Source organism: Neovison vison, chromosome 1, assembly GCF_020171115.1.
Source record: "Neovison vison isolate M4711 chromosome 1, ASM_NN_V1, whole genome shotgun sequence".
NCBI classification, from domain to species: Eukaryota; Metazoa; Chordata; class Mammalia; order Carnivora; family Mustelidae; genus Neogale; species Neogale vison.
The window spans coordinates 53225336-53246354 of NC_058091.1; the positions used below are offsets into that span (position 1 = coordinate 53225336).

The 21019-nt window shown below is 38.4% G+C and overlaps 1 protein-coding gene across 1 annotated transcript in view; it reads left to right on the top strand.

Annotated features, from left to right (window-relative positions):
- Positions 1-1418: 1418 nt before the first annotated feature.
- TMEM30A (transmembrane protein 30A) overlaps positions 1419-21019 on the top strand; it is a 36279-nt gene continuing 16678 nt past the window's right edge. Inside the window, 2 exon segments of the mRNA XM_044247003.1 lie at positions 1419-1604; positions 1606-1953. Coding sequence (XP_044102938.1) covers positions 1434-1604; positions 1606-1953 — 519 coding nt within the window. The 5' untranslated portion in view covers positions 1419-1433.

A 21019-nucleotide genomic window follows, 5' to 3' on the forward strand; every position in this document is an offset into this window, starting at 1 on the left:
GAGAAATAAACTGAGGGTTTTGGAGGGGAGGAGGGTGGGGGTTGAGTGAGCCTGTATTACAGAGCACACCTATTGTATGGAGCACTGGGTGTGGGCATAAAAAAATGAATTTTGGAACACTGAAAAGAAATAAAATAAAATAAACTGGAAAAAAAAAAAACCCAAAACCCAAAAGGCATAAATACAAAGTCTGAAAGAAAATGAGGTTTGGGTATGTTTTCTTATCTCTCTGGCCTGGTTTCAAAGATGCCAATATAATGTGAAATGTATATAACTTAAAGAAAAATTACAAATATATGCTTATTGCAGAAAATTTGGAAAATAGGTAAAAGAGCAAAAAATATGTAGTGCAATAAATAGATTGCCACTACTTTTGGGGGGCTTTACACTCTGTATACCTATAGTACTTTGGCATCATTTAGCTACTTTTTATATATCAGGAGTATCTCCTTGGATCATCAAATACTTAGTAGTCTTAAACTGTCTACATAGCATCTCATTTTACAGTGATGCCATAATTCGTTGAGGTTTTTTGATTATCAGTAGTAAAGACCTTAGCTTATTACAACAGACTTCTAAAATCAATGCGCAAGGGCGCCTGGGTGGCTCAGTGGGTTAAGCCGCTGCCTTCGGCTCAGGTCATGATCTCAGGGTCCTGGGATCGAGTCCCACATCGGACTCTCTGCTCAGCAGGGAGCCTGCTTCCTCCTCTCTCTCTCTCTGCCTGCCTCTCCATCTACTTGTGATTTCTCTGTCAAATAAATAAATAAAATCTTAAAAAAAATAAATTAAATAAAATAAAATCAATGCGCAAAAGAGAAACATGAGTACAGAAAATAAGCTAAAATGTAACGTTAAGTCTGTTAGTGGAGGGAAAAAGTGAGAACAAGTGGCAGGATAATGGGGTTAACCAACTGGCATGATTTTATTCTTGACTTAGTACAAAAGGGTCACCTACCACGCATCTTGCTTAACGTTAACATTTGTGCCTTCAGTCGAGGTTTAAATATTTTAGAGAAAACCGCTTATTTTTTGAGAGAAAATTTTAGAGAAAACCAAGCAAACACTGCCATCCCACCAGGCTCAAGCGCTCCTGGCAGGGTCTTTTAAATGCGCCGATTCCCTTCAGAGAGGGTTTCGAGGCAAGACAAAAACCTGTCTGGCGCCCAAGTCAGCAGAAAGCCTTCTCTGTCAGCAGCTCCAGGAATGCTGAAGGTGATTTGGGCCGGGAGAGTCAGACCTGTGACCTAGCAGCGCCGTCGCCATGATTACCACAGCAGGAGGTAGGTGACCGGCAACAGAAGCTTGGGAGAGTGAAGCAAAGACACACCTATTGCGTAAGCGTCCAAACCCCCTCGCTCCCAGGGACGCGCAGGCGCAACGCTGCTCCACGCTCCGGGGGTTGAGGCCCTCACTTTGTCGTCACAGGGCAGATGGTCAGGGTGCGTCCGCCTTTTCCCTCCCCCTTCCATCCTCCTCCCTTTTTCCCCTCCCCTAGCCCTCAGTCTTCTCCCTCCTTCCTCTCTCCCTCCCTCTGGCGACCCCAGCCGACACCCGCTTCCGGTCGGCGGCCGTCTGCGGAAGGGTGTCCCGCCTCTTCCGCCTTTACAGCGGAGGTGGCGGCGGCGGCGGCGCCTGCGCGTCTTCTGTCAGGGTCAGCAGGCGGGTCCCCTGGGTGGTCCACCTGCGCGTCGCGGAGCCGCGCCGTGGGGGTCGATGGCGATGAACTATAACGCGAAGGATGAAGTGGATGGTGGACCCCAGTGTCCTCCCGGGGGCACCGCTAAGAACCGGAGACCGGATAACACGGCCTTCAAACAGCAACGGTTGCCGGCTTGGCAGCCCATCCTCACGGCTGGCACGGTGCTCCCTACCTTCTTCATCATCGGCCTCATCTTCATCCCCATTGGCATCGGCATCTTCGTCACCTCCAACAACATCCGCGAGATCGAGGTGAGGGGTGGGAGCGGCCGTGGGAGTTGGCGTTGCCCGGGAACGGGGTCCTCGCGGTCTGCTCTACTCCAGCCTCAGCTCCCCTGAGGTTGACAGGCTGGCTCTGCCCTCCCCTGCGTCTTCTTCCTCTTCCTCTGTTTCTCCTGTTTCTTTCTGTCTGTTTCCGGGATTTTGCAGTTTTTCTCCGAGTTTCCTCCTGCGATGTCCAGGGCTTCAGACGGGATGAATGTTTAATGCAAAGGGTGGGTCAGATGAAGAACGTTCCTTTAATGCGCGGTTCGTGTGGTTCTGTAGGGCTTTTTGCCTCCAACAGAGGTTAAAACAGTGCCGGAGAAAGAAGTTCTGTCTAGATGTAACTCCGGGAGAATTGACTTGATCAGAGTGTCGTTACCCGTGTTGGGGATTACAGAGATTAACGCGTTGGCCATTGTTAAGGGAAAGGAGCCAGGGTCATAGAGGTATTGATGATTTTATGTCAAGAAGTTTCCCAGATCACATAATAGGACACATAACAGAAGTACGTACAGTACCCTTCATTTTGGGCTAGTAAATGCTTTTAGTTGTAAGGCATGATAGAGATAAAAGATAACCAGAATCTCCAATTCTAGTTTTTACTTTGAGGCTGCGTTTAATAATAATAGAATTTAAATTTTAAAAAGAGAGTCAAAGACTATACACAGAATTAGTTGTACACTGTCTACTGAACACTTTACTGATACAAGACATGACAGACTTGGAGAAGCATCTTGACTTCAGAACAGCAATCATAGTATCTTCATCTATTTGTAGTGGTGGAGGTAGGTTGGTACTAGAATGTAAATACTTCGTAGAGATGTCCAGTACTAAAATCTGTACATCCCCATTTTTGGTACACCAGATGGTATTTTTATCTGTTTGGAAGGACAGGAACTGGTATCAAGTTCTCTTGATTTCTTCTGTTCTATCAGGTTATGCCATTTTTCTAATTTTATTAAATACTTTAAATCTGTGTATGTGATTTAATGGGATTTTCAGAGTAATTTTATTTCAATTACGGAATAGGCGTGAAGATACCTATTTTACGCATAATCTGCGGTGTTAACTTGTAAAAGCAAAATCAATATATCCTTTAATTGTACAATGATCACTTAAGTTTATAGTGGTAAGAATATTATCAATAGCATAGTATTTAAATCTTTTGCTAAAAATTCATTTTTGGTTTAATACGTGAAGAAAGTCCACAGTATGTTTACCCAGCATGTATACTTATTTGTTTTATCATTTTTCTCTCCCTAATAGTCCTGCAAATAGGGTGCTTGTTCACTCAACCACTCTAGGATCACACATGTCAGGATATGAGCAAGACAGTGTAACACAAGGACCTATGGGCTCTAGGTTGGTGTTAGGCAGAGCTGGTGTTAAATTCCAGCTCAGCCACTAACAAGCTCAGTTTATTGGGAAACTTTATCTCTCTAAGCCCAAGTTTTCTCACCTGTAAAATAGGTGAATAATGCCTATCTTATAAAATTTGGGAATTAGTGTTTTTAATTCCCAAATTTTATAAGATAGGCATTATTCACCTATTTTACAGGTCAGGAGATGAGAAATGGAGTCAGAGAGGTTGATATTTGTTACTAAGCTAACAGAGTATTGTAAAATGGAGGCAGAAACCTAGATGTCTTGATTCCCAGCCTTAATCTTTTACACTACGCTGGAATCATAACTGCGTTGTGAATAGTTAAGTAGAAGAAAATAATTTAACATTAGAAATTGGATCATTTTAGGGACGCCTGGGTGGCTCACTTGGTTAAGCAGCTGCCTTCGGCTCAGGTCATGATCCCAGCATCCTGGATCAGTCCCACATCAGGCTCCTTGCTCGGCCGGGAACCTGCTCCTCCCTCTGACTCTGCCTGCCATTCTGTCTGCCTGTGCTTGCTCTCTCCCCCTCTTTCTCTCTGATAAAAAAAAAAAAAAAAAAAAAATCTTTAAAAAAAAAAAAGAAATTGGATCATTTTACTTAAATGTAAGATATTAAGATGGAAATAGCAGTAATTTGGAATTTTATGGGAATTTAGTAAATTATCAGAACACAATTTGTTAATATTTACTATACTATGAAGATAAATATTTACTTTAAAACTTTTGGGTTCTGAATTAAGTAAGGTTCTTTACACTAAGTGGTTGTTGAAATGGAAATGTTTTGACTACTTCTCTTGTATGTAATTCTGATATCAAAGTGCCTGAGGAGTCTCCTGCACCTTGGTCTAATGGTTAAAAGGGAACTAAGAGTCAAGGCAGTATTGTTGAGGTCTCAGGTCTGTTACTCTAGTTTGTGATTCTTTGTATGTTTTGAGACTTAGTTTCTTTTTCTTGAAGAATCAAAAAATTCAGTCTAAATGATCTCTGATACGCTGTTCAGCTCTAAAAATTTATGACTTCCAGCTTTAATGAGGTTTTAAAAAATGCTGTGTATTCAGATTGGATCACCTTTAGAACCAGAGGAAATTAAAATTAGGAATTTTGTACCAACACTGACAATACAGTTGTGTAAACAGAATTGCAATTTTAAAAAATTTGGCTGTTGACTATGCAGAAAATTGGTTCTGGATTAGGTGTGGAATACTGGAGAAACCTGGAGAACTTTCCCAAAATGCACATGCTTTTTTTTGCAAGCTCTCCACCCTCTGTTAGCTACTAGTTTAGGTTAAAATTTTTTGAGGGTTGTGGTGCTGTGGTGGACCAGGTCATGATATCAGGGTCCTGGGATTGAGCCCCCTGTTGGGCTTTCTAAAGCTCAGCAGGGAGTCTTATTCTCCCTCTCCCTTTGACCCTGCCCCCTGCTTGAGCTCTCTTGCTGGCATGCTCTCGCTCTCAAATGAATAAGTAAAAAATCTAAAAATGTATATATATGTTGAGGTTTATTAAAAGTAAGTGGGTAATAACAAGTTCTTTCCAAGTTCTACACTGTAAGTTTCTCACACTTGGCTTATTTTCTCAATTTTGAAAAATTTAGGAACTTTGATTACTATATTACATCAAATTATTAGGAAAGAGGAGACTTGTCAAATAAGAATACTTTTGTAATATAGCTTAGAGTGAGTGCTAAGATCAGAAGTCCAGATATTTTAGGCACAAAAATCAGTAGGTCTATACCCTTCTTCCAGAAGGGTATTATTTTTAGAAATTAATCTTGTAAAACACATTGGACTCTGCTGAAAAAGTTATAAAAAAGAATTTTTAATTATAATGCCTATATTTGGCAGTATTATCTCTCCAGCCCCATCCTGTTAGGTTTGTATATTGATCTTGTTTAGTTGGTTTTTAGTTTTTCCACCATCTAATTCAGTGAAGTTATTAGAAAACTAAAATTGTTAATTTTATCGTTCATACGAAAATATTTTAAATATTTAATATGTCACTTGACATTAAAGTTTAATATTTTCATTTATTATTAGCGGCAAGGAATTTCCTTTAATTTGGCAGTTGTAGGAGTCAGGCACATCCTTTTATGACAAAAATAATGATTTTCTAGTCTAGGGCCTTTGTTGGTGAGACTGAGCTATTACCCGAACAACTAACTTCAAAAAGCTAATGAAATATTCTTAACTTTTACAAAGGCATTTATCAGTGTGAATGCTTAGAATCGGATGACTACATTTTTCAAAGTAATGTCCAGAGTAAATTTTAAAACTAAATATTTACCTTAATTAATATTGCCAAAAGTGTTCAGCAAACTTTTTCATTAAAATTTAATGGAATAGGACTTCCCTTTCCACCCACAACATGTTTGCTAAAGAAATCCCAACTCTCCTCTGCTTTTATCTTACTATGTCATTTACTGCCCTCAATTATTTAATCCTGGTTACTTTCTGTTTTCCTCATTTCCTAGTTATATTCCTATATAACTTGGAATCTTACGTAATAAGATTTTTTTTAACAATTTTTTAAAAAGATTTTTATTTATTTATTTGATAGACAGAGAGAGATCACAAGTAGGCAGAGAGGCAGGCAGAGAGAGGGGGGGAAGCAGGCTCCCCGCTGAGCAGAGAGCCCGATGTGGGGCTCGATCCCAGGACCCGGAGATCATGACCTGAGCTGAAGGCAGAGGCTTAAACCACTGAGCCACCCAGGCACCCCACGTAAGAAGATTTTTAAGAGGATTAGATTTCTCTTCTGCATTTAGCATTATTCTTTGTTTATACTTAGCCTACACCTAAGAGTCAAGGAAGAATAAATTGCTGGGTAGAAATAATGGTTAAAGATAAGGCATTGTATGTTAAGAAATTTAAAATTTTCCTATTCAGATGAATTGCAGTGGCTTAGAAGCTGACTCTTAGAAATTAAGAGGTTTGTGTTGTGTTTTAATTTGTTTCTCAGGCAACTTTGGTACTTAGAGCAAGACATGACAAAGTAAATATGGCTGGTCCAGACCATTTTGTAAAGCTCAGGAACTGAGACTGCTTCTATAGATGAACATTTGCAGTTGATTTGGTGATAGAAAACACTGACTTTGGACCCCAGTTATGTGAAATGTTATCCCCGCAAAATAATTTCATTCTTATTAGTAGACGTGTGTTACCAGAAGATTGTATGCTAATGCTAATATATTTTGAATTTCATCAATACAATTTTGTGCCAAGTTGTTTTCTCTTTTTATATAAAGAACCTACATAATATTGTTGGGTCCGTAATTAAAGGAGCAAGACTGATACAAAGCAAAGGTCAAGAAAAGCTTTATTTCGCACCAAGCATCGAGAATCAAACCGACCCGCTGGGGCTGTCTCTTACAAAGAGGTGACCCTTCCCTGCCTTACAGACTGACTTTTATAGAGCAAAGGCCATGTGGTTGAGCCTGGCCACACGCAGGTGGCCAATGAGATTGCAACACACAGAGAAAGCTGCATGGTCATGCTAGATCACACACGGGTGGCCAATTGAATTACAATTCACTCCATAGCCTATCACCTTGGTCAGAATGGTGCCCAAAAGGCACCCAAAAGGCGGGGCCCACACTTCTTGGTAGCTAGGGAGACAGTATGCGCGCTCCACTGATTGGATGTCACCACCTGGCCCGACTCATCCCTGCATCCAGGCTCTGTTATCTCTACCTGACCTGACCCACACTTGTATTTGGGCTCTGTTATCTGGAACTGGTCGACCATATTTTACTGGTTTTCTGGACTTGCTTTTAAGTAGGTTCCGGGGTGCGGGGGGGTGCGGGGGCAGGGTCAGTTTAAGTTTGACTGCATAAACAGCAAAATCACCGTTTAACCGGATAGAATCACTCTGGCTAAATAGGCCCTTACAATATCCCCGACTTTGCTTCTTGGTTTGCAAAGCCTAGAGTGTTTACTTTCTGGCCCTTTACAGAAAAGAATTTCCTGCCCTTGAGTTAGAGTTTTAAAGAAACATACTGGCAAATTTAGCATTTGTTACAAAAATAGCAATTTTTAACTTAAACTTTATAATTCTCAATAATCTTTCAAGGTAGGTGTAATGATCTCTGATAATTGCTTGTGTTCAGCCTTCTTTGTACACATTTCATAGATAAAAAAGGCCTTAGCTAAACATATTAATCTTGGTTCAGGTGATACCATTCTTCATTTCTTTACACAGTCAGATAAAGTTCAAGAAACCTTTAAAAAATTGCTTTTGAGATTTTTACTTTGGAGAAAGGATTCCAGATAAATTCTTTAGTGTGGAAGTATTAGTTCAAAGGGGTACTTAAAATGCCATTTTATTTATTTATTTATTTATTTAAGAGAGAGAGAGAGAGAAAGGGAATAATTTTTTTTAAGATTTTTTTTTTTTTTAATTTATTTGACAGACAGAGATCACAAGTAGGCAGAGAGGCAGGCAGAGAGAGAGAGAGAGGAGAAAGCAGGCTCCCAGCTGAGCAAAGAGCCCGATGTGGGGCTTGATCCCAGGACTCTGGGATCGTGACCTGAGCCAAAGGCAGAGGCTTTAACCCACTGAGTCACACAGGCGCCCCTAAAATGCCATTTTTAGAGCTTAATCTAATTAATACTTACTGTGATTTACCTTATTACTCAGCATTTTGTTGGATGACCTGTTTAGGTCTTATATTGATTTCCTTTAAGGTGGATTTACATTCAAAAATGGAAATTTTCCAGTCCTTCTTATACAGTGTGAAAAGTACATGTCCTTCAAATTCCTCCTTTCCCAGCTTATTAAATTCAGTTTGGTTCTGAGGAATAGGATATATTTTTAGAGTTACTAAGGAGAAAGGACAGTTTTATTTAGAGGAACAATTATAGTGGTAGCAAAACAAAGTTGAGAAATATTATGATAACCTTTAAACTAATCTAGTCATCTACATCTGTTCTGTTTTAGCTCTGGTTCTTTGTGTTTTGTATTTAAGCTAATGGGCATGTGTACGGTTTACCATTGTATTCTGTATTATGCTTTGTATGCTTTTGACATTTAATAAGCACTGCTTTTCAAAATCGAGTGAACTCTAGTTCCTCTTCCCCCTGGTAACTTCTTTCTTTCTAGGATAAGTTATGGACTGTTGTCTTCAGTATGAACTTTTCCCCCCTACCTTTACTGAGATATATAATTAACAAATAAAAATTGTATATTTTAAGGTCTTCAGTGTATGATGGTTTGATATATGTATATATGCATTGTGAAATGATCACCATAATCAAGCTGTTTAACACATCCATCACCTACCACAGTTAACTTTTTTAAAAAGATTTATTTGGTGTAAACACTTCAGTGAGAATACTTAAGGTACACTCTTAACAAGAAGACAGAGATAACAAGTGCTGGTGAAGGTGTAGACAAAAGGGAACCCCAGTGGAATGTAAATCGGTACAACCATTATGGAAGAGCATCAGAAAATTTACAAAGGAACTACCATATGATCCCACAGTCCCACTACTGGGTATATGTCCAAAGGAAATGAAGTTAGTATCTGAAAGGGTTATCTGCACTCCCATGTTCACAAATCTTGTGTTTATATTTAGTAGATTTTATTACAATCTGGACATTAGGTCAGGCTACCCTTGAATTTTAGCTGATAAAGGATTTAGTGGGTTTGGGTGGTAAAAACTCATACTGAGTTAAAATTATCAAGAGTTTTAATTGATATTTTGCACACTCTGTATGCAAAGTGCTGCTGTGGACATAGTGAACATTAGAAAAATGTGAACAGAGCCTCTTTAAATTTTTTTTTTTCCTTAAGCAGAGAGTAGTCTTTCTTAAGGACCCTAGAATCTTTAGGGGGATATGAGATTATACATCTAAAAGGAAAACAAAGCCTTGCTAGGTGAGTGGCACAAGCAGAACATGCCTTAATAGTTCAAAGGAAGATAAGATTACATCTGTCTTTAATAACCATGGGAGGTTTTGTGGTGGAAGTGGGCTTTGAACTGGAACTGGAAGGATAAGTAACACTTCTAAATGGGAAGTTGGATGCATTCCAAGAAAGGAGATTAATATGAGGAAAGATGTAGTGACAGAAAATCAAAAGGTGTATAGAGAATATAGAAGTAAGGGCAAATAAGCCAGTGCCAGATTGTGGATAGACTTTGAGTATTTGATAATGAGTATGTAAACTAGGGAAGTGACATGATTGATACAGTGTGTATCTGTTAGGATTGGGTTCAACCATGAGGAATTAAGATTTTCCTTCTCATGTAAAAATCCCTTAGAAACACAGTCTCTGGCTAGGGTGGAGGTACTGTTACTAGGTCTAGTTTACTGCTCTGTCATTGGTAGGGATTGAAACTGATGCTAACAGTCCAGAATGAAGGATAGAGCTCTGTTGTCACATCCTTTTCCAGGCCGCAGTGTGAAAGAAGAGATAAAGAACCAAAGGGGTAGGCCTTTTAAAGATGGTTTGAGGAAGCTGCCTTGTACTACCTCCACTTGGTAACAAGGACACACTAGCTATAAGGGCAGGTAGAGGCTAGAAATGTGGCCTTTATTTTGATAACAAGATTCTCAGCTGGTAATTGAGGTTTGTTTGTTTTTTTAATTAAGGTTTTTATTTTAATTTCAGTGTAGTTAACATACAGTGTTATATTAGTTTCAGGTGTACAGTACAGTGATTCAGCATTCTATACATTACTCAGTGCTCATAGTGATAAGTGTACTCTTTAATCCCCATCCCCTATTGCCCCCATCCCCCTGCCTACCCCCACCTTTGGTAATCGTCAGTTTGTTCTCTAAATTAGTAATTGAGTTTTAAGCTATGGAAGAAAGCACAGAAATTGAGGTTGGAGGATGTTAGGAGTCTCCGCAAAATAAAGCTATATATAGAAAGATTTGTGTGGTGGTAATATATTGACAGGATGGGAGCTAAGTCATCTAGATATAAGGCTAAGAGTTTAGACATGGAAAAATAGATTGCATTTTTATATTGATTATAGTATTGAGTTGAACTTGATTTCACAGTAAAAGGCAGTATGTGTTTTATATGTGAAAAGCAAATCCAACTTTATTACTTTGCTGATAAGTTTTTTAAAAAAATAAGTTGATAGGAATTTTGAATATCATCACCTTCCTCTTATTTTCTTCAGTCTCTTTTTTCTTTCTCTGTTCAGCATATAAGTGTTCCAATTTTACCTCTTAAAAAAATGAAGAGTCCTATCTTAATACTGTTTAGTAATAAAAATATTAACAATTTGCCTTTGAGATTTTACTGTGCTAAGAATTTTACATACATATGTCATTTGATTCATTTAATATAATGACACAATGGTAATGTTGTTATTATACCTTTTTTGGGGGGGAGGGGCATTAAATCTGAGATTAAGTCGTTTCTTAGTCACATAGCTAGAATTCACATCCTAGCACTCTTACCTCTTGTTTTGATTCTTGTAGGTGCTGGTCTCTTTTTCCAGTCTGTGTGAAAAGAAGGGCCATCCTTGTTGATAATGTACATTCTTACCTTTCATTGACTTGCTCTTTAATTCACTATATCTGAAGTATGTTGGATAGTGAAAAGTGCCATGAAGAAAAATGAAGGGAAGGGAATATGAATGGTTGACAGTTTTAAATAAAATAGGAAGGCTTCAGTAAAGTGGTACTTGAATAAAGATCTAAAAGAAGTCAGGGAATGAGCCATATTGGTAACTGAGGGAAGAATGTACCAGGCAGAAGAAAGAATAAGAGCAAAAGTCCTGAAGAGTGTGTTTATTAGGATGTTTGAGGAACAGCAAAGAGGCTGGTGTGGCTGGAATAGAGTGAGATGTGGAGAAGAATAGAAGAAATGAGGTTAGAGTGGTAAAGTATTGGGCTGCACAGCACATGGGCCACTGTAGGGATTTTGGAAGCCACTGAAAATGTTCACACACATAGGTGACAGATTTTACTTGGAGTTAAAAGAGTCACTCTGGCCACAATAAGGAGAATATTACCTGGAGGATAAAAGTAGAAGCAGGTATGGGGAAGCAAGAATGCCCTGTCTTCTTCAAAGTGTCTCTAGCTAGCTGGACTAAGAATTAAATTGACATGAGATGGATTAATAGGAGAAAATCAAATTTAATAGTGTACATATGGGGAGTCCACACAGACATGGAAATTCCCAAACTAGGCAAAATTAGGTTTATATGTCATAATGAACTAAGGAGAAGGGTAGGGGTCTGTTACTTCAAAGGGAAGGAATGTAGTTCACAGGAAGGTCTGTAATTGCTTGGTAAACAAATGTTTGCTGGGCCACTCAGAAACCATGGGACATAGAAGACTGATCAAACAGGCCTGGCTCGCTAGGTTCTTCCCTGTTGACCCTATGTAGTTCATTGTATAATATAGTTATCTTAGGTGATAGCTCTCTTCCTGGAGCAGTCCTCTAAATTATTTTTAGGCAGTTGTAGGGGGAGGTAAAACCTTTTTCTGAATCTGCTGAATTTTGATGGCTTTTTAACTTAAATGACCTTTATTACCACTGGCCCATCTTGGAGCGGCTTGCCTTTCCTTGGTCCTACGCAGGGAAACCAGATAAAGGTCTGCTGCCATAATTCAAGCAGGAGATTAGGGGGCCACAGTAGAATGGTTGCAGTAAAAAGCATTTAGATTTAGAATATGTTAATGACATGGATATCATGTATAAAATTTATTCTTTTGTTTGGTTACTGAATATTGAGTTGTTAAAACATAGGCAAATGTTGGATTAATGAGTTTTTTTAAATAAAAGGAATATATTATGAACATAGAGCTAATGGAATTTTCTCAGGTAGTAAACATGCTGGGGGGTGAGAGAAATTGTAGAATAAAAGATAACTTTAAGATATTTTGACCTACATTGGAAGGATGGAGTTATAATTTATTGAGATGGGGGAAGGCGGAGAAGTGTTTTAGTATAGTTTAGGGGCTTTTGGAGGGTGACTTGTTAGAATGAGATGACTTTTAGACATTCAAATTGGAAATAATGAGTAGGCAATTGAATATATGAGTCTGGGGGGAAGGTAGGGACTTGGGTTGTAAATTTTGAGGGTTAATCAGCATAGATGATTTATAAAGACATAAGGTGGAATGAAGTCAAGAGAGTGGTTACAGGTCAGAGAAAAGTGAGAGCATCTAGACAGCCCAGTCACTCCAGTGTTTGTGGAGGCTGGGGAGATGAGGAGGAACAGCAAAGGAGATTAGAAAGGAACAGCCAGTGAGGTGGGAGAAAAACAAGGTAAACTTGGTGTCCTGGAAACCAGTTTTAGGAAAAAGCCTGTGAACAATTATTCCCAGTGTTCCTGCTTATTAGAGTTCACATAAAGGGAGGACTGAGAGCTGACCTTGGAATTACATGATGCATTTCATAATAGAGGAAGCAGTGATGAACCTGTCCTACAGTGAGTACCATCACCATCCACATGTTTTGGGTTTTTTTTCTTTTTTTAAGATTTTATTTATTTATTTGACAGAGATTACAAGTAGGCAGAGAGGCAAGCAGAGAGAGGGGAGTGGAAGCAGGCTCCCTGCTGAGCAGAGAACCCAGAACCCTGAGATCATGACCTGAGCCGAAGGCAGAGGCTTTAACCCACTGAGCAACCCAGGCACCCCACATCCACATGGTTTTTCACATCAGAAATCCTGGAATTCAAACTAAACTTGATTATCATTATCCTATCTCTAGGCACTAAGTTCTGTGATTTTCTTGCTTAAAATTTCTCACTTAAAATTTTTCCTATGGCTTCTACTATTCAGGCTTATGTTCAAACCCCTTAACGTGGAATGTATTTTTCTTCAAGGTAGGCTACTTTTCTGCTTCTTTAGCCTTACCTCCTACCACTCCCTTACTGTTTGCTCTAGCCATAGCAAACTACTAGTTTCTGGAATGTGGCATGCTGCCAGATCTACCTGAATTGTCCGTCCTTTTCTTATTCTTACATTTGTTTCAAATTTCATTCCTGTCAACACTATGGAAAATGTTCCTTGATTCCTCCCTTTCTCCACGATATAAGTGCTTCTCAGGTCCCATAAGTACTAGCTTATAGCTTTTTATAACATTATCAAATTATATCTGGTAATTATTAACATGATTTTACTTTCACTAGCCTGTAAATTCTTTTGTAGTATGAACAATGTGTTTTTCCATTATGTATTCCCATCCTGTAGCACAATATTTAGCATTTAATAGGGGATAAGATGTTTTAATGAACAAATTAATTAACTAAATTGAATGAGTACAATCAAGAAATTTTAAAACAGTTTACTGAGAGTTTATTGATCTTCTGAATGGTATTGTTTGTCTCAAGGAGTTATTGAAATTAGCCAAGGAAAGTGTTACAGAGTACAAGATGAAACGTATTAATATGATAGCCACCCATGTCTATAGGTAAAACAAATTTGTCAGTTGAACAGTCATCTAGAGAATGTTGAAAATTTAGCAAACAGGTTGATTGGCAAATGTTGCAGCAAAGGAGGGGCGAGTACATGATTTTAAAAATGGCATGAAATACATCCCCTGCTCCTATACACAAACACAGGCTTTTTTTGAGGTTTATTATTTATTTTATTTATTTGACAGAGACACAGCGAGAGAGGGAGCACAAGTAGGGGGAGTGGGAATGAAAGAAGTGGGAGAGAGGAAGAAGCAGGCTTCCTGCTGAGCAGGGAGCCCAACATGGGGCTTGATCCTAGGATTCTGGAATCATGACCTGAGCCGAAGGCAGACACTTAACAAATGAGCCACCCAGGTGCCCCTTTTTGAGGTTTATTTTAAAAAGAAGTAGGGGTGCCTGGATGTCTCAGAGGGTTAAAGTCTCTGCCTTCGGCTTAGGTCATGGTCTTAGGGTCCTGGAATTGAGCCCCCCACCCCCAGCATCTGACTCTCGGCTCAGCGGGGAGCCTGCTTCCACCTCTCTCTCTCTGCCTGCCTCCCTGCCTACTTGTGATCTCTGCCTGTCAAATAAATAAATAAATAAAATCTTTAAAAAGAAAAAAAGAAGTGCTGTTGTATACATATTGGTTCTGAAAAATTGGAAACCATAGACCGGCAAACCATCAGTTACATGGATTTGTAGTTTAATTTCTAAAATTAAATGAAACTTATTTAAGAATGATTATAAGATTATAGCATTTAATAGCATTGTTCATCAATATACTAAGCTGGCTCTTGTTCTGAGTTCTCAGGTCTCAGATTATATATGATTATGTTTAGTTTTGAAAAAGGTTTTTTAACTTATTTTTTAAAAAGATATAATGTACTTTTCCTCCTCCTTTTAAAAATATTAGAATGAGGTCTCAAAGTTTGATCTGTAGTGCAAGCAATGAGAGTCAAATTCAGAGATACTAATTATATTGCTAAGGAAGAATTAGGAGAACTCTGAGGCCAATGCCAAAGTTGATGTTGAGATTTTGAACTTGGATGCTGTGATAATGTAGCCAGGACACAGAGGTGCAAGACCACCTGGCTCCCGGGGGTCCCAAATAGATCAGATTAGGCCAGTTGCCACTGACAAAATCCAAAGACCGATAGAGGAGTAGTGGTGAAACAAGAAGAGAATTTATTTCAGTGTGGCCAACACAGGAAGGTAGTGGACTAGTTTCCCAAAGGCTGTCTCCAAAGTGTTGAAAATACTTCTAGGTTTATATAAGGAAAATGTGAGACAAAGTTCACTGGGTACACACAGGTGGGCAGTAAAGGTCAGGTGAGTCATTGTCTTGGGGGTCAGCCATGCTGATTTTGCTGGCTCAGGGTAGTCCTTATTGCTGAGGGGGTAATTTTGGTCCCCAGTCATGGGGATACTTTGCCTGTAGGTTCTTTTGCTTGAGTTAATCAATAAGCTGGAAAGAATCAGTTAGAAAATACAGACTGAAGTCAAAATGGAGGTAGTTGAAATAAATCCTCTTTTAGTACTGTTTACAGGTATCAAAAGACAACCACTGACTGGGTGTGAGATCAGGGATTCAATGAACTATCATGACTGATTTTTTTTAAAGTCAAGTTTTTAGTGAAGCACAACCAAAAAGGATTAAAAAATCACATACATATAGCTTAATTTTGAAAAGATCACCATAGATTTGAAATAGAGATGGTAAGAGTTCAATTAGGAGGTAAGAAACTCAACCAAGTGAATACATCTAGGAATAAAAAATTGGACTAGGCAGTGGAGATAAGACCAGTCACAATTTAGAGAGGGCGGTATAATGGATGCCACGTGGTATAAGACAGCATTGCCAGGAAGGAGCACTGGAGACAAAGGTAAAAGCCACTAATATTTGAACATCTGTTGGACTATACAAAAGCAGTATTTTGTATAGAAATGACCATGTATTCCTCCAAATAGAAAGCTCTGCTTTACTCATTGATTTATCTGTTCCTTTGACCTACCCTGTTATATAGTTTGGATCATAATTAGCAAAGCCCTTTTCATCAGTTCTATCCTAGGCAGTTTTTATAACTTGATAACCTTAGTAAGACTTTTAAGGAATTTTATGTTAGAGTTTGTTTTTTGTGTGTGTAGAAATGGGTTAAATGTCATATATAAAACTTTGTATGAAAATTTATATTATAAAATTACATTTCAGACACTAAAAATTAAGATAGTCCTGGGATATTGTCAGGGAGGAAGAATATCTGGTACCCTTCAAGATCCTTCTAGGTGGACTAAGAATCAAATTGACATGAGACAGATTAACAGGAGAAAATCAAATTTGGTAATCCATGTACTGAAAACCCACACAGACCTGGAAATCCCAGGCAGTCAGGCAACGTTGCGCTTATATATGAGCTAAGGAGAGGAGTAGGGGTCTGAGGATACAAGAGAGAAAAATACCATTAGCAGGAAGGTAAAAGGAGGTTTTTTTTTTTTTTTTTTTAATTTGACAGACATTTTTTTAATTTTTTTTTTTTTTTAATTTGACAGACAGAGATCACAAGCAGGCAGAGTGGCAGGCAGAGAGAGAGAGAGGAGGAAGCAGGCTCCCCGCCGAGCAGAGAGCCAGGACCCTGTGATCATGACCTGAGTTGAAAGCAGAGGCTTTAACCCACTGAGCCACCCAGGTGCCCCAAAAGGAGGTATTTAGAAAGCAAAGGTTGCGTTGTTATGTAGATAAGTTTTCTTTGGTAAAGAGGAATCTCTCTGAATAGCTTTATTCCTGGTGAAAGCAGGCAATTGAGAGGAAAGTGAAGAGCTTTTCCTCAGTCTGCTGGGTTTTGATTACTTTTAGCTCAAAATAACGTTAATGCCTAAGTGGCCCATCTTGGAGCTGCCTGCCTTTGACCCCAGCAATACCTACTAATCACAACAAAATTTTTAAAAAGACTTTACTTATTTGACACAGAGAGGAGAGATCACAAGTAGGCAGAGATGCAGGCAGAGGGAGGGAGAAGCAGGCTACCAGCTAAGCAGGGAGCCCGTCGAGGTGCTGGATCTCAGGACCCTGGGATCATGACCAGAGCTGAAGGCAGACGCTTAACAGACTGAGCCACCCCAACAAAGTCATTTTTAATCTGTCTTTAAGTTGAAAAATATGAAGACTTTGTACTGTTTAAAACATCAGAATACTCACAATTGACACCAATTTTATTCTTTATTTAAAAGATTTTATTTTATTTGAGAGAGCAAGCAAGGGAGGAGCAGAGAGAAAGGGTGCGCTCCTAGCCAATATGACTGGTGTCCTTAAAAGAAGAGATAGACAACAGATGCAGAGGGAAGGTGATGTGAAGACAGACACACAGGGAGAAGCAGGCAGTAATAGAGGCAGAGGTGGAGTGATGCAGCTGCAAGCCAGAGAACACCAAGAATTGGCAGCCACTACCAGAAGCTACAAGGAGGCAAGGAAGGAGTCTCCCCAGAGTCCCAGAGGGAGTAGAGCCCTGCTGACACCTAAAATTCAGACTTCTAGCTTCCAGAATTATGAGAGAATAAATTACACTTTGTTGAAAGACACCCAGTTTGTGGCAGTTAGTTACAGCAGCCCCAGTCACATACCATAGTCACATACCAACCTTTTTGGTTTGGGGCAGTTACTTAACCTTGGAATTTCGATTTCCTCTCTGTAAAAGGTTAAGAGCAGTTCTGGCATGAAGAAGACAGTTGGGAAATAAGAGCTAGTTTTGCTATTGCTGTCCTTTCTTTAAAGATAATTTACATTATTACCTAATTCATAAATTTATCATCTCAAGTATGAGATTGAAACTGATTGAATTAGAAGTAAAATCCTTGGGGTGCTTGGATGGCTCAGTTGATTGAGCTGTTGACTTTGGCTCAGGTTATGATCTCAGGGTCCTGGGATGAGCCCTTTGTAGTTTTTAGGTTCTCGCTCAGTTGGGGAATTCACTTGTCCCTCTCCTTTTGCGCCTACCGCTATTTGTGCTTTCTCTATCCAGTAATTTAAAAAATCTTATTTTTTTAAAAGAGTAAAATCCTTGTTTATTGTTCCCACTCAGATTCCCTAATTTATAGAAACCTACAACAGCTTTCATATGACCCATAGAATTTGATTTGGATATAACAGATTACATTTGTTCTGTAGCTATAAGTTTAGAATTAAGCTTTTGATTTTTTAAAAAATAATCTTCAAAAAAGATTAAAATAGTGACTGAATCTAAAAAAAGTTCTATTGCTTTTAAGAGGCTATGAATAATTTAAATATGGCTGTTTATTTCTTCCTTTCACTCTGTTCATCTGACGAGCATTTTTGAGAGGAATTTTTCTACAGTGATGTATTACCTGTTAATAAAAAAATTAATGTTTTAAAAACTTTAAATTATATTATCGGTCCTCTAGGATACCCTGCTGCCTTATTTGTTGTACCTGTTACTTCTCTCACTCACAATCAGTACCTACCTTCTTTCCTACTAGTGTGAAAAGAACATAGATTTTGGAGCAAAGCAAAGCTGGGTTCAAATTCTTGCTCATAATTACTAACAGGGTAATTTTGAGAAAATTACTTAACTTCCCTAAATAGGAGTCTTCTAGGTCAAAATAAGGAAAACAAAAACAAACTTTGCAGGACTATTGTACTTTTTAATGAGATGATGTGTATTAAGTGCTTATTATGTCTGGCACTTAGTGTATTTTAATAAACAGTAATTAGTAAAACACAGAGTATCCTTATGGCTCCAGTTTACCTTCCTTAACCTGAAAAACTGTCCATAAATCCGAAGTGTTTATGTTCATTGTCTTGAGATATACCTGTGCCCTCTACCTTCTTGCTTCTCTAATGTCCCCTCTTTCACTTGTACACATCTTTCTTCTTTTTCCTTTTTTTTTTTTTTTTTTCCTTTAATGGCTCAGTTCAGAGCCTCCTCTTCTCAGTAAAAAATTATTGGTTCACCTTGTACTTACGGTTGGTCCTCTTTATCATTCAGTTTGGCGTTTAGCAATTGTAGTCGTTTTCTTTGTATTCATGTGATACCTTTAATAAAGTAGTCTTCTACAGGGCAAAGGAGACTGATGATTCTTTGGAAAAAGCAGTTCAGTAGAAGAAACTTGGGTTTGGGGTTAGAAATCCTTGGTTTTAGCCTAGTCCAAGCTAATGCTATTTGTATGAGCTTGGGCAGGTTTCTGGGTACAGTATGTACGGTGTAAATAACAATACAGGATTTTGGTGAGAACCAGATGAAATACAGTATGTGTATAATAGAAAGGAATGTGTAAACAATGTTGAAGTTTAGGTATGATTGCTTTAGTATCTTATTTTGGACCATAGGTTATGCCTTGAATGTAGTAAGGCTTAATATGTTCATGATAATGATTTTTTAAAAATTCCTTTCAGATTTTCCTGAAATCAAAAGACATACCAATATTTTGTACATTTTGAAAATTATATCAAAAGATTGTAATGAAAATGTTATAGCTATCTCCCCTTATTCTTGGTTCCAATAAAATGTTCAGTTTTAATATACTGTAGTATAATTTATTATATTTTACATTCCATCATATTAATTCATTATTTTTGTTCAAATAAATAATATATGTCCTTGCACAATTAATGATCTTTCTTTCCTACTTTGCCCTAGAAACCAATTTTAAAGAGAGAGATTTGAGAGGGGTTTGTTCAAAGGCATACAATAGGGTAATAGGCACAGCTGGCCACTTTTTTTTTTTAATTCTTAAATTAGTCTTTTTTTTTTTAAATTTTATTTATTTATTTGATAGGCAGATCACAATTAGGCAGAGAGAGAGGGGGAAGCAGGCTCCCTGCCGAGCAGAGAGCCCCATGCGGGACTCCATCCCAGGACCCTGAGATCATGACCTGAGCCGAAGGCAGAGGCTTAACCCACTGAGCCACCCAGGCACCCATAAATCCTTAAATTAGTCTTAAGAAAGACTCAAAAGAAGGAAATGTGTGGAGATTTTTAAAAAATAAAAACTGAAAAAAATTACTATAGTTTAATATAGATTTTAAAATATAGTTCTCCCTTCTAAGTGGTCTCCTCTTTCATCGCTTCAGAATCATAAAAGTTGGGTTTTAAGTGGGATATTATGTATGGATAGGCCCTGAGTGGAAAGTTGTGGCTCAACAGGTAGTATAAATTACATATGCTTTGCCTCTCTTCATTTAGGAGACCTGTGTTTTTAGATTGTTTTAGTTATGTGCCTAACTTCTCCTAGATATTTGGGGTAAATAAAAATTTTCTGTAAACAAAGTTTTATTAATAAACAAATAAGCTTTGGTGGAGAACATTTCATTATTGGAATTTGACAAAACCAGGATTTATTAAACAGTTTTGTAGTTTTTGAGAAGCAGATGTTGGGGCGCCTTGGTGGCTCAGTGAGTTAAGTGTCAGACTCTTGAATTTGGCTCAGATCATGATCTCGGGGTCCTGTAATGAGCCCTGTGTCCAGCCTGTGCTCAGTGGGGCCTCTGCTGTCTCCCTCTCCCTCTCTCCCTCCCCGCACTTGCACATGCTCGTGCGCTCCTTCTCTCTGACCTAAATAAATCTTTTAAAAAAAGCAATCAGATGTTACAGTTAGTTGCTGACTCTATTTTCTATAGACCGATTTTAACCTTTTTTTTCAATGTAAGGAAATACTGAGCATATATAAAGTTTAAAATGTTGTTTTAGAAATAAAAATTAAATGGCTAATCTTTGTACTTTATTAAAGTAAATAAAAGACTTTATCATAAAATTATTATTTATCAAAAGAGTGAGAAAACAAGCCACTGAGTAGGAAAAAACATTTTTTTAAAGGACTGTTAAAGGACTGTTATCCAAAATATGCAAGGAACTATTAATACTCAGCAATAAGAAAATGAAAAACCCAGTTAAAAATTGGGCAAAAGACCTTAAGAGATATCTCACCCAAGAAAATATACAATATCTTAGTTTGGGCTCTTATAACAAAAGACCATAGACTAGGTGGCTTATAAACAACAGATAGTCATTTCTTACAGTCTTCAGCAAAGAAGTCTAAGATCAGGTGCTGGTAGATTGATTTCCTGGTGAGAACCCTTATCTTAGCTTGCAGGAGGTCACCTTCTTGCTATGTCCTTACCATGGCAGAAAGAGAGCTCTGGTCTCTCTTCCTCTTTTTATTAAGGACACTAGTCCTGTCATAGGGACCCCACCGTTATGACCTCATCTAAGCCTAATTACCTCCCAAAGGCCCACCTCCAAATGCTATCATATTGGGGGTTAGGGTTGCAACATACAAATTTGGGGAGAGCA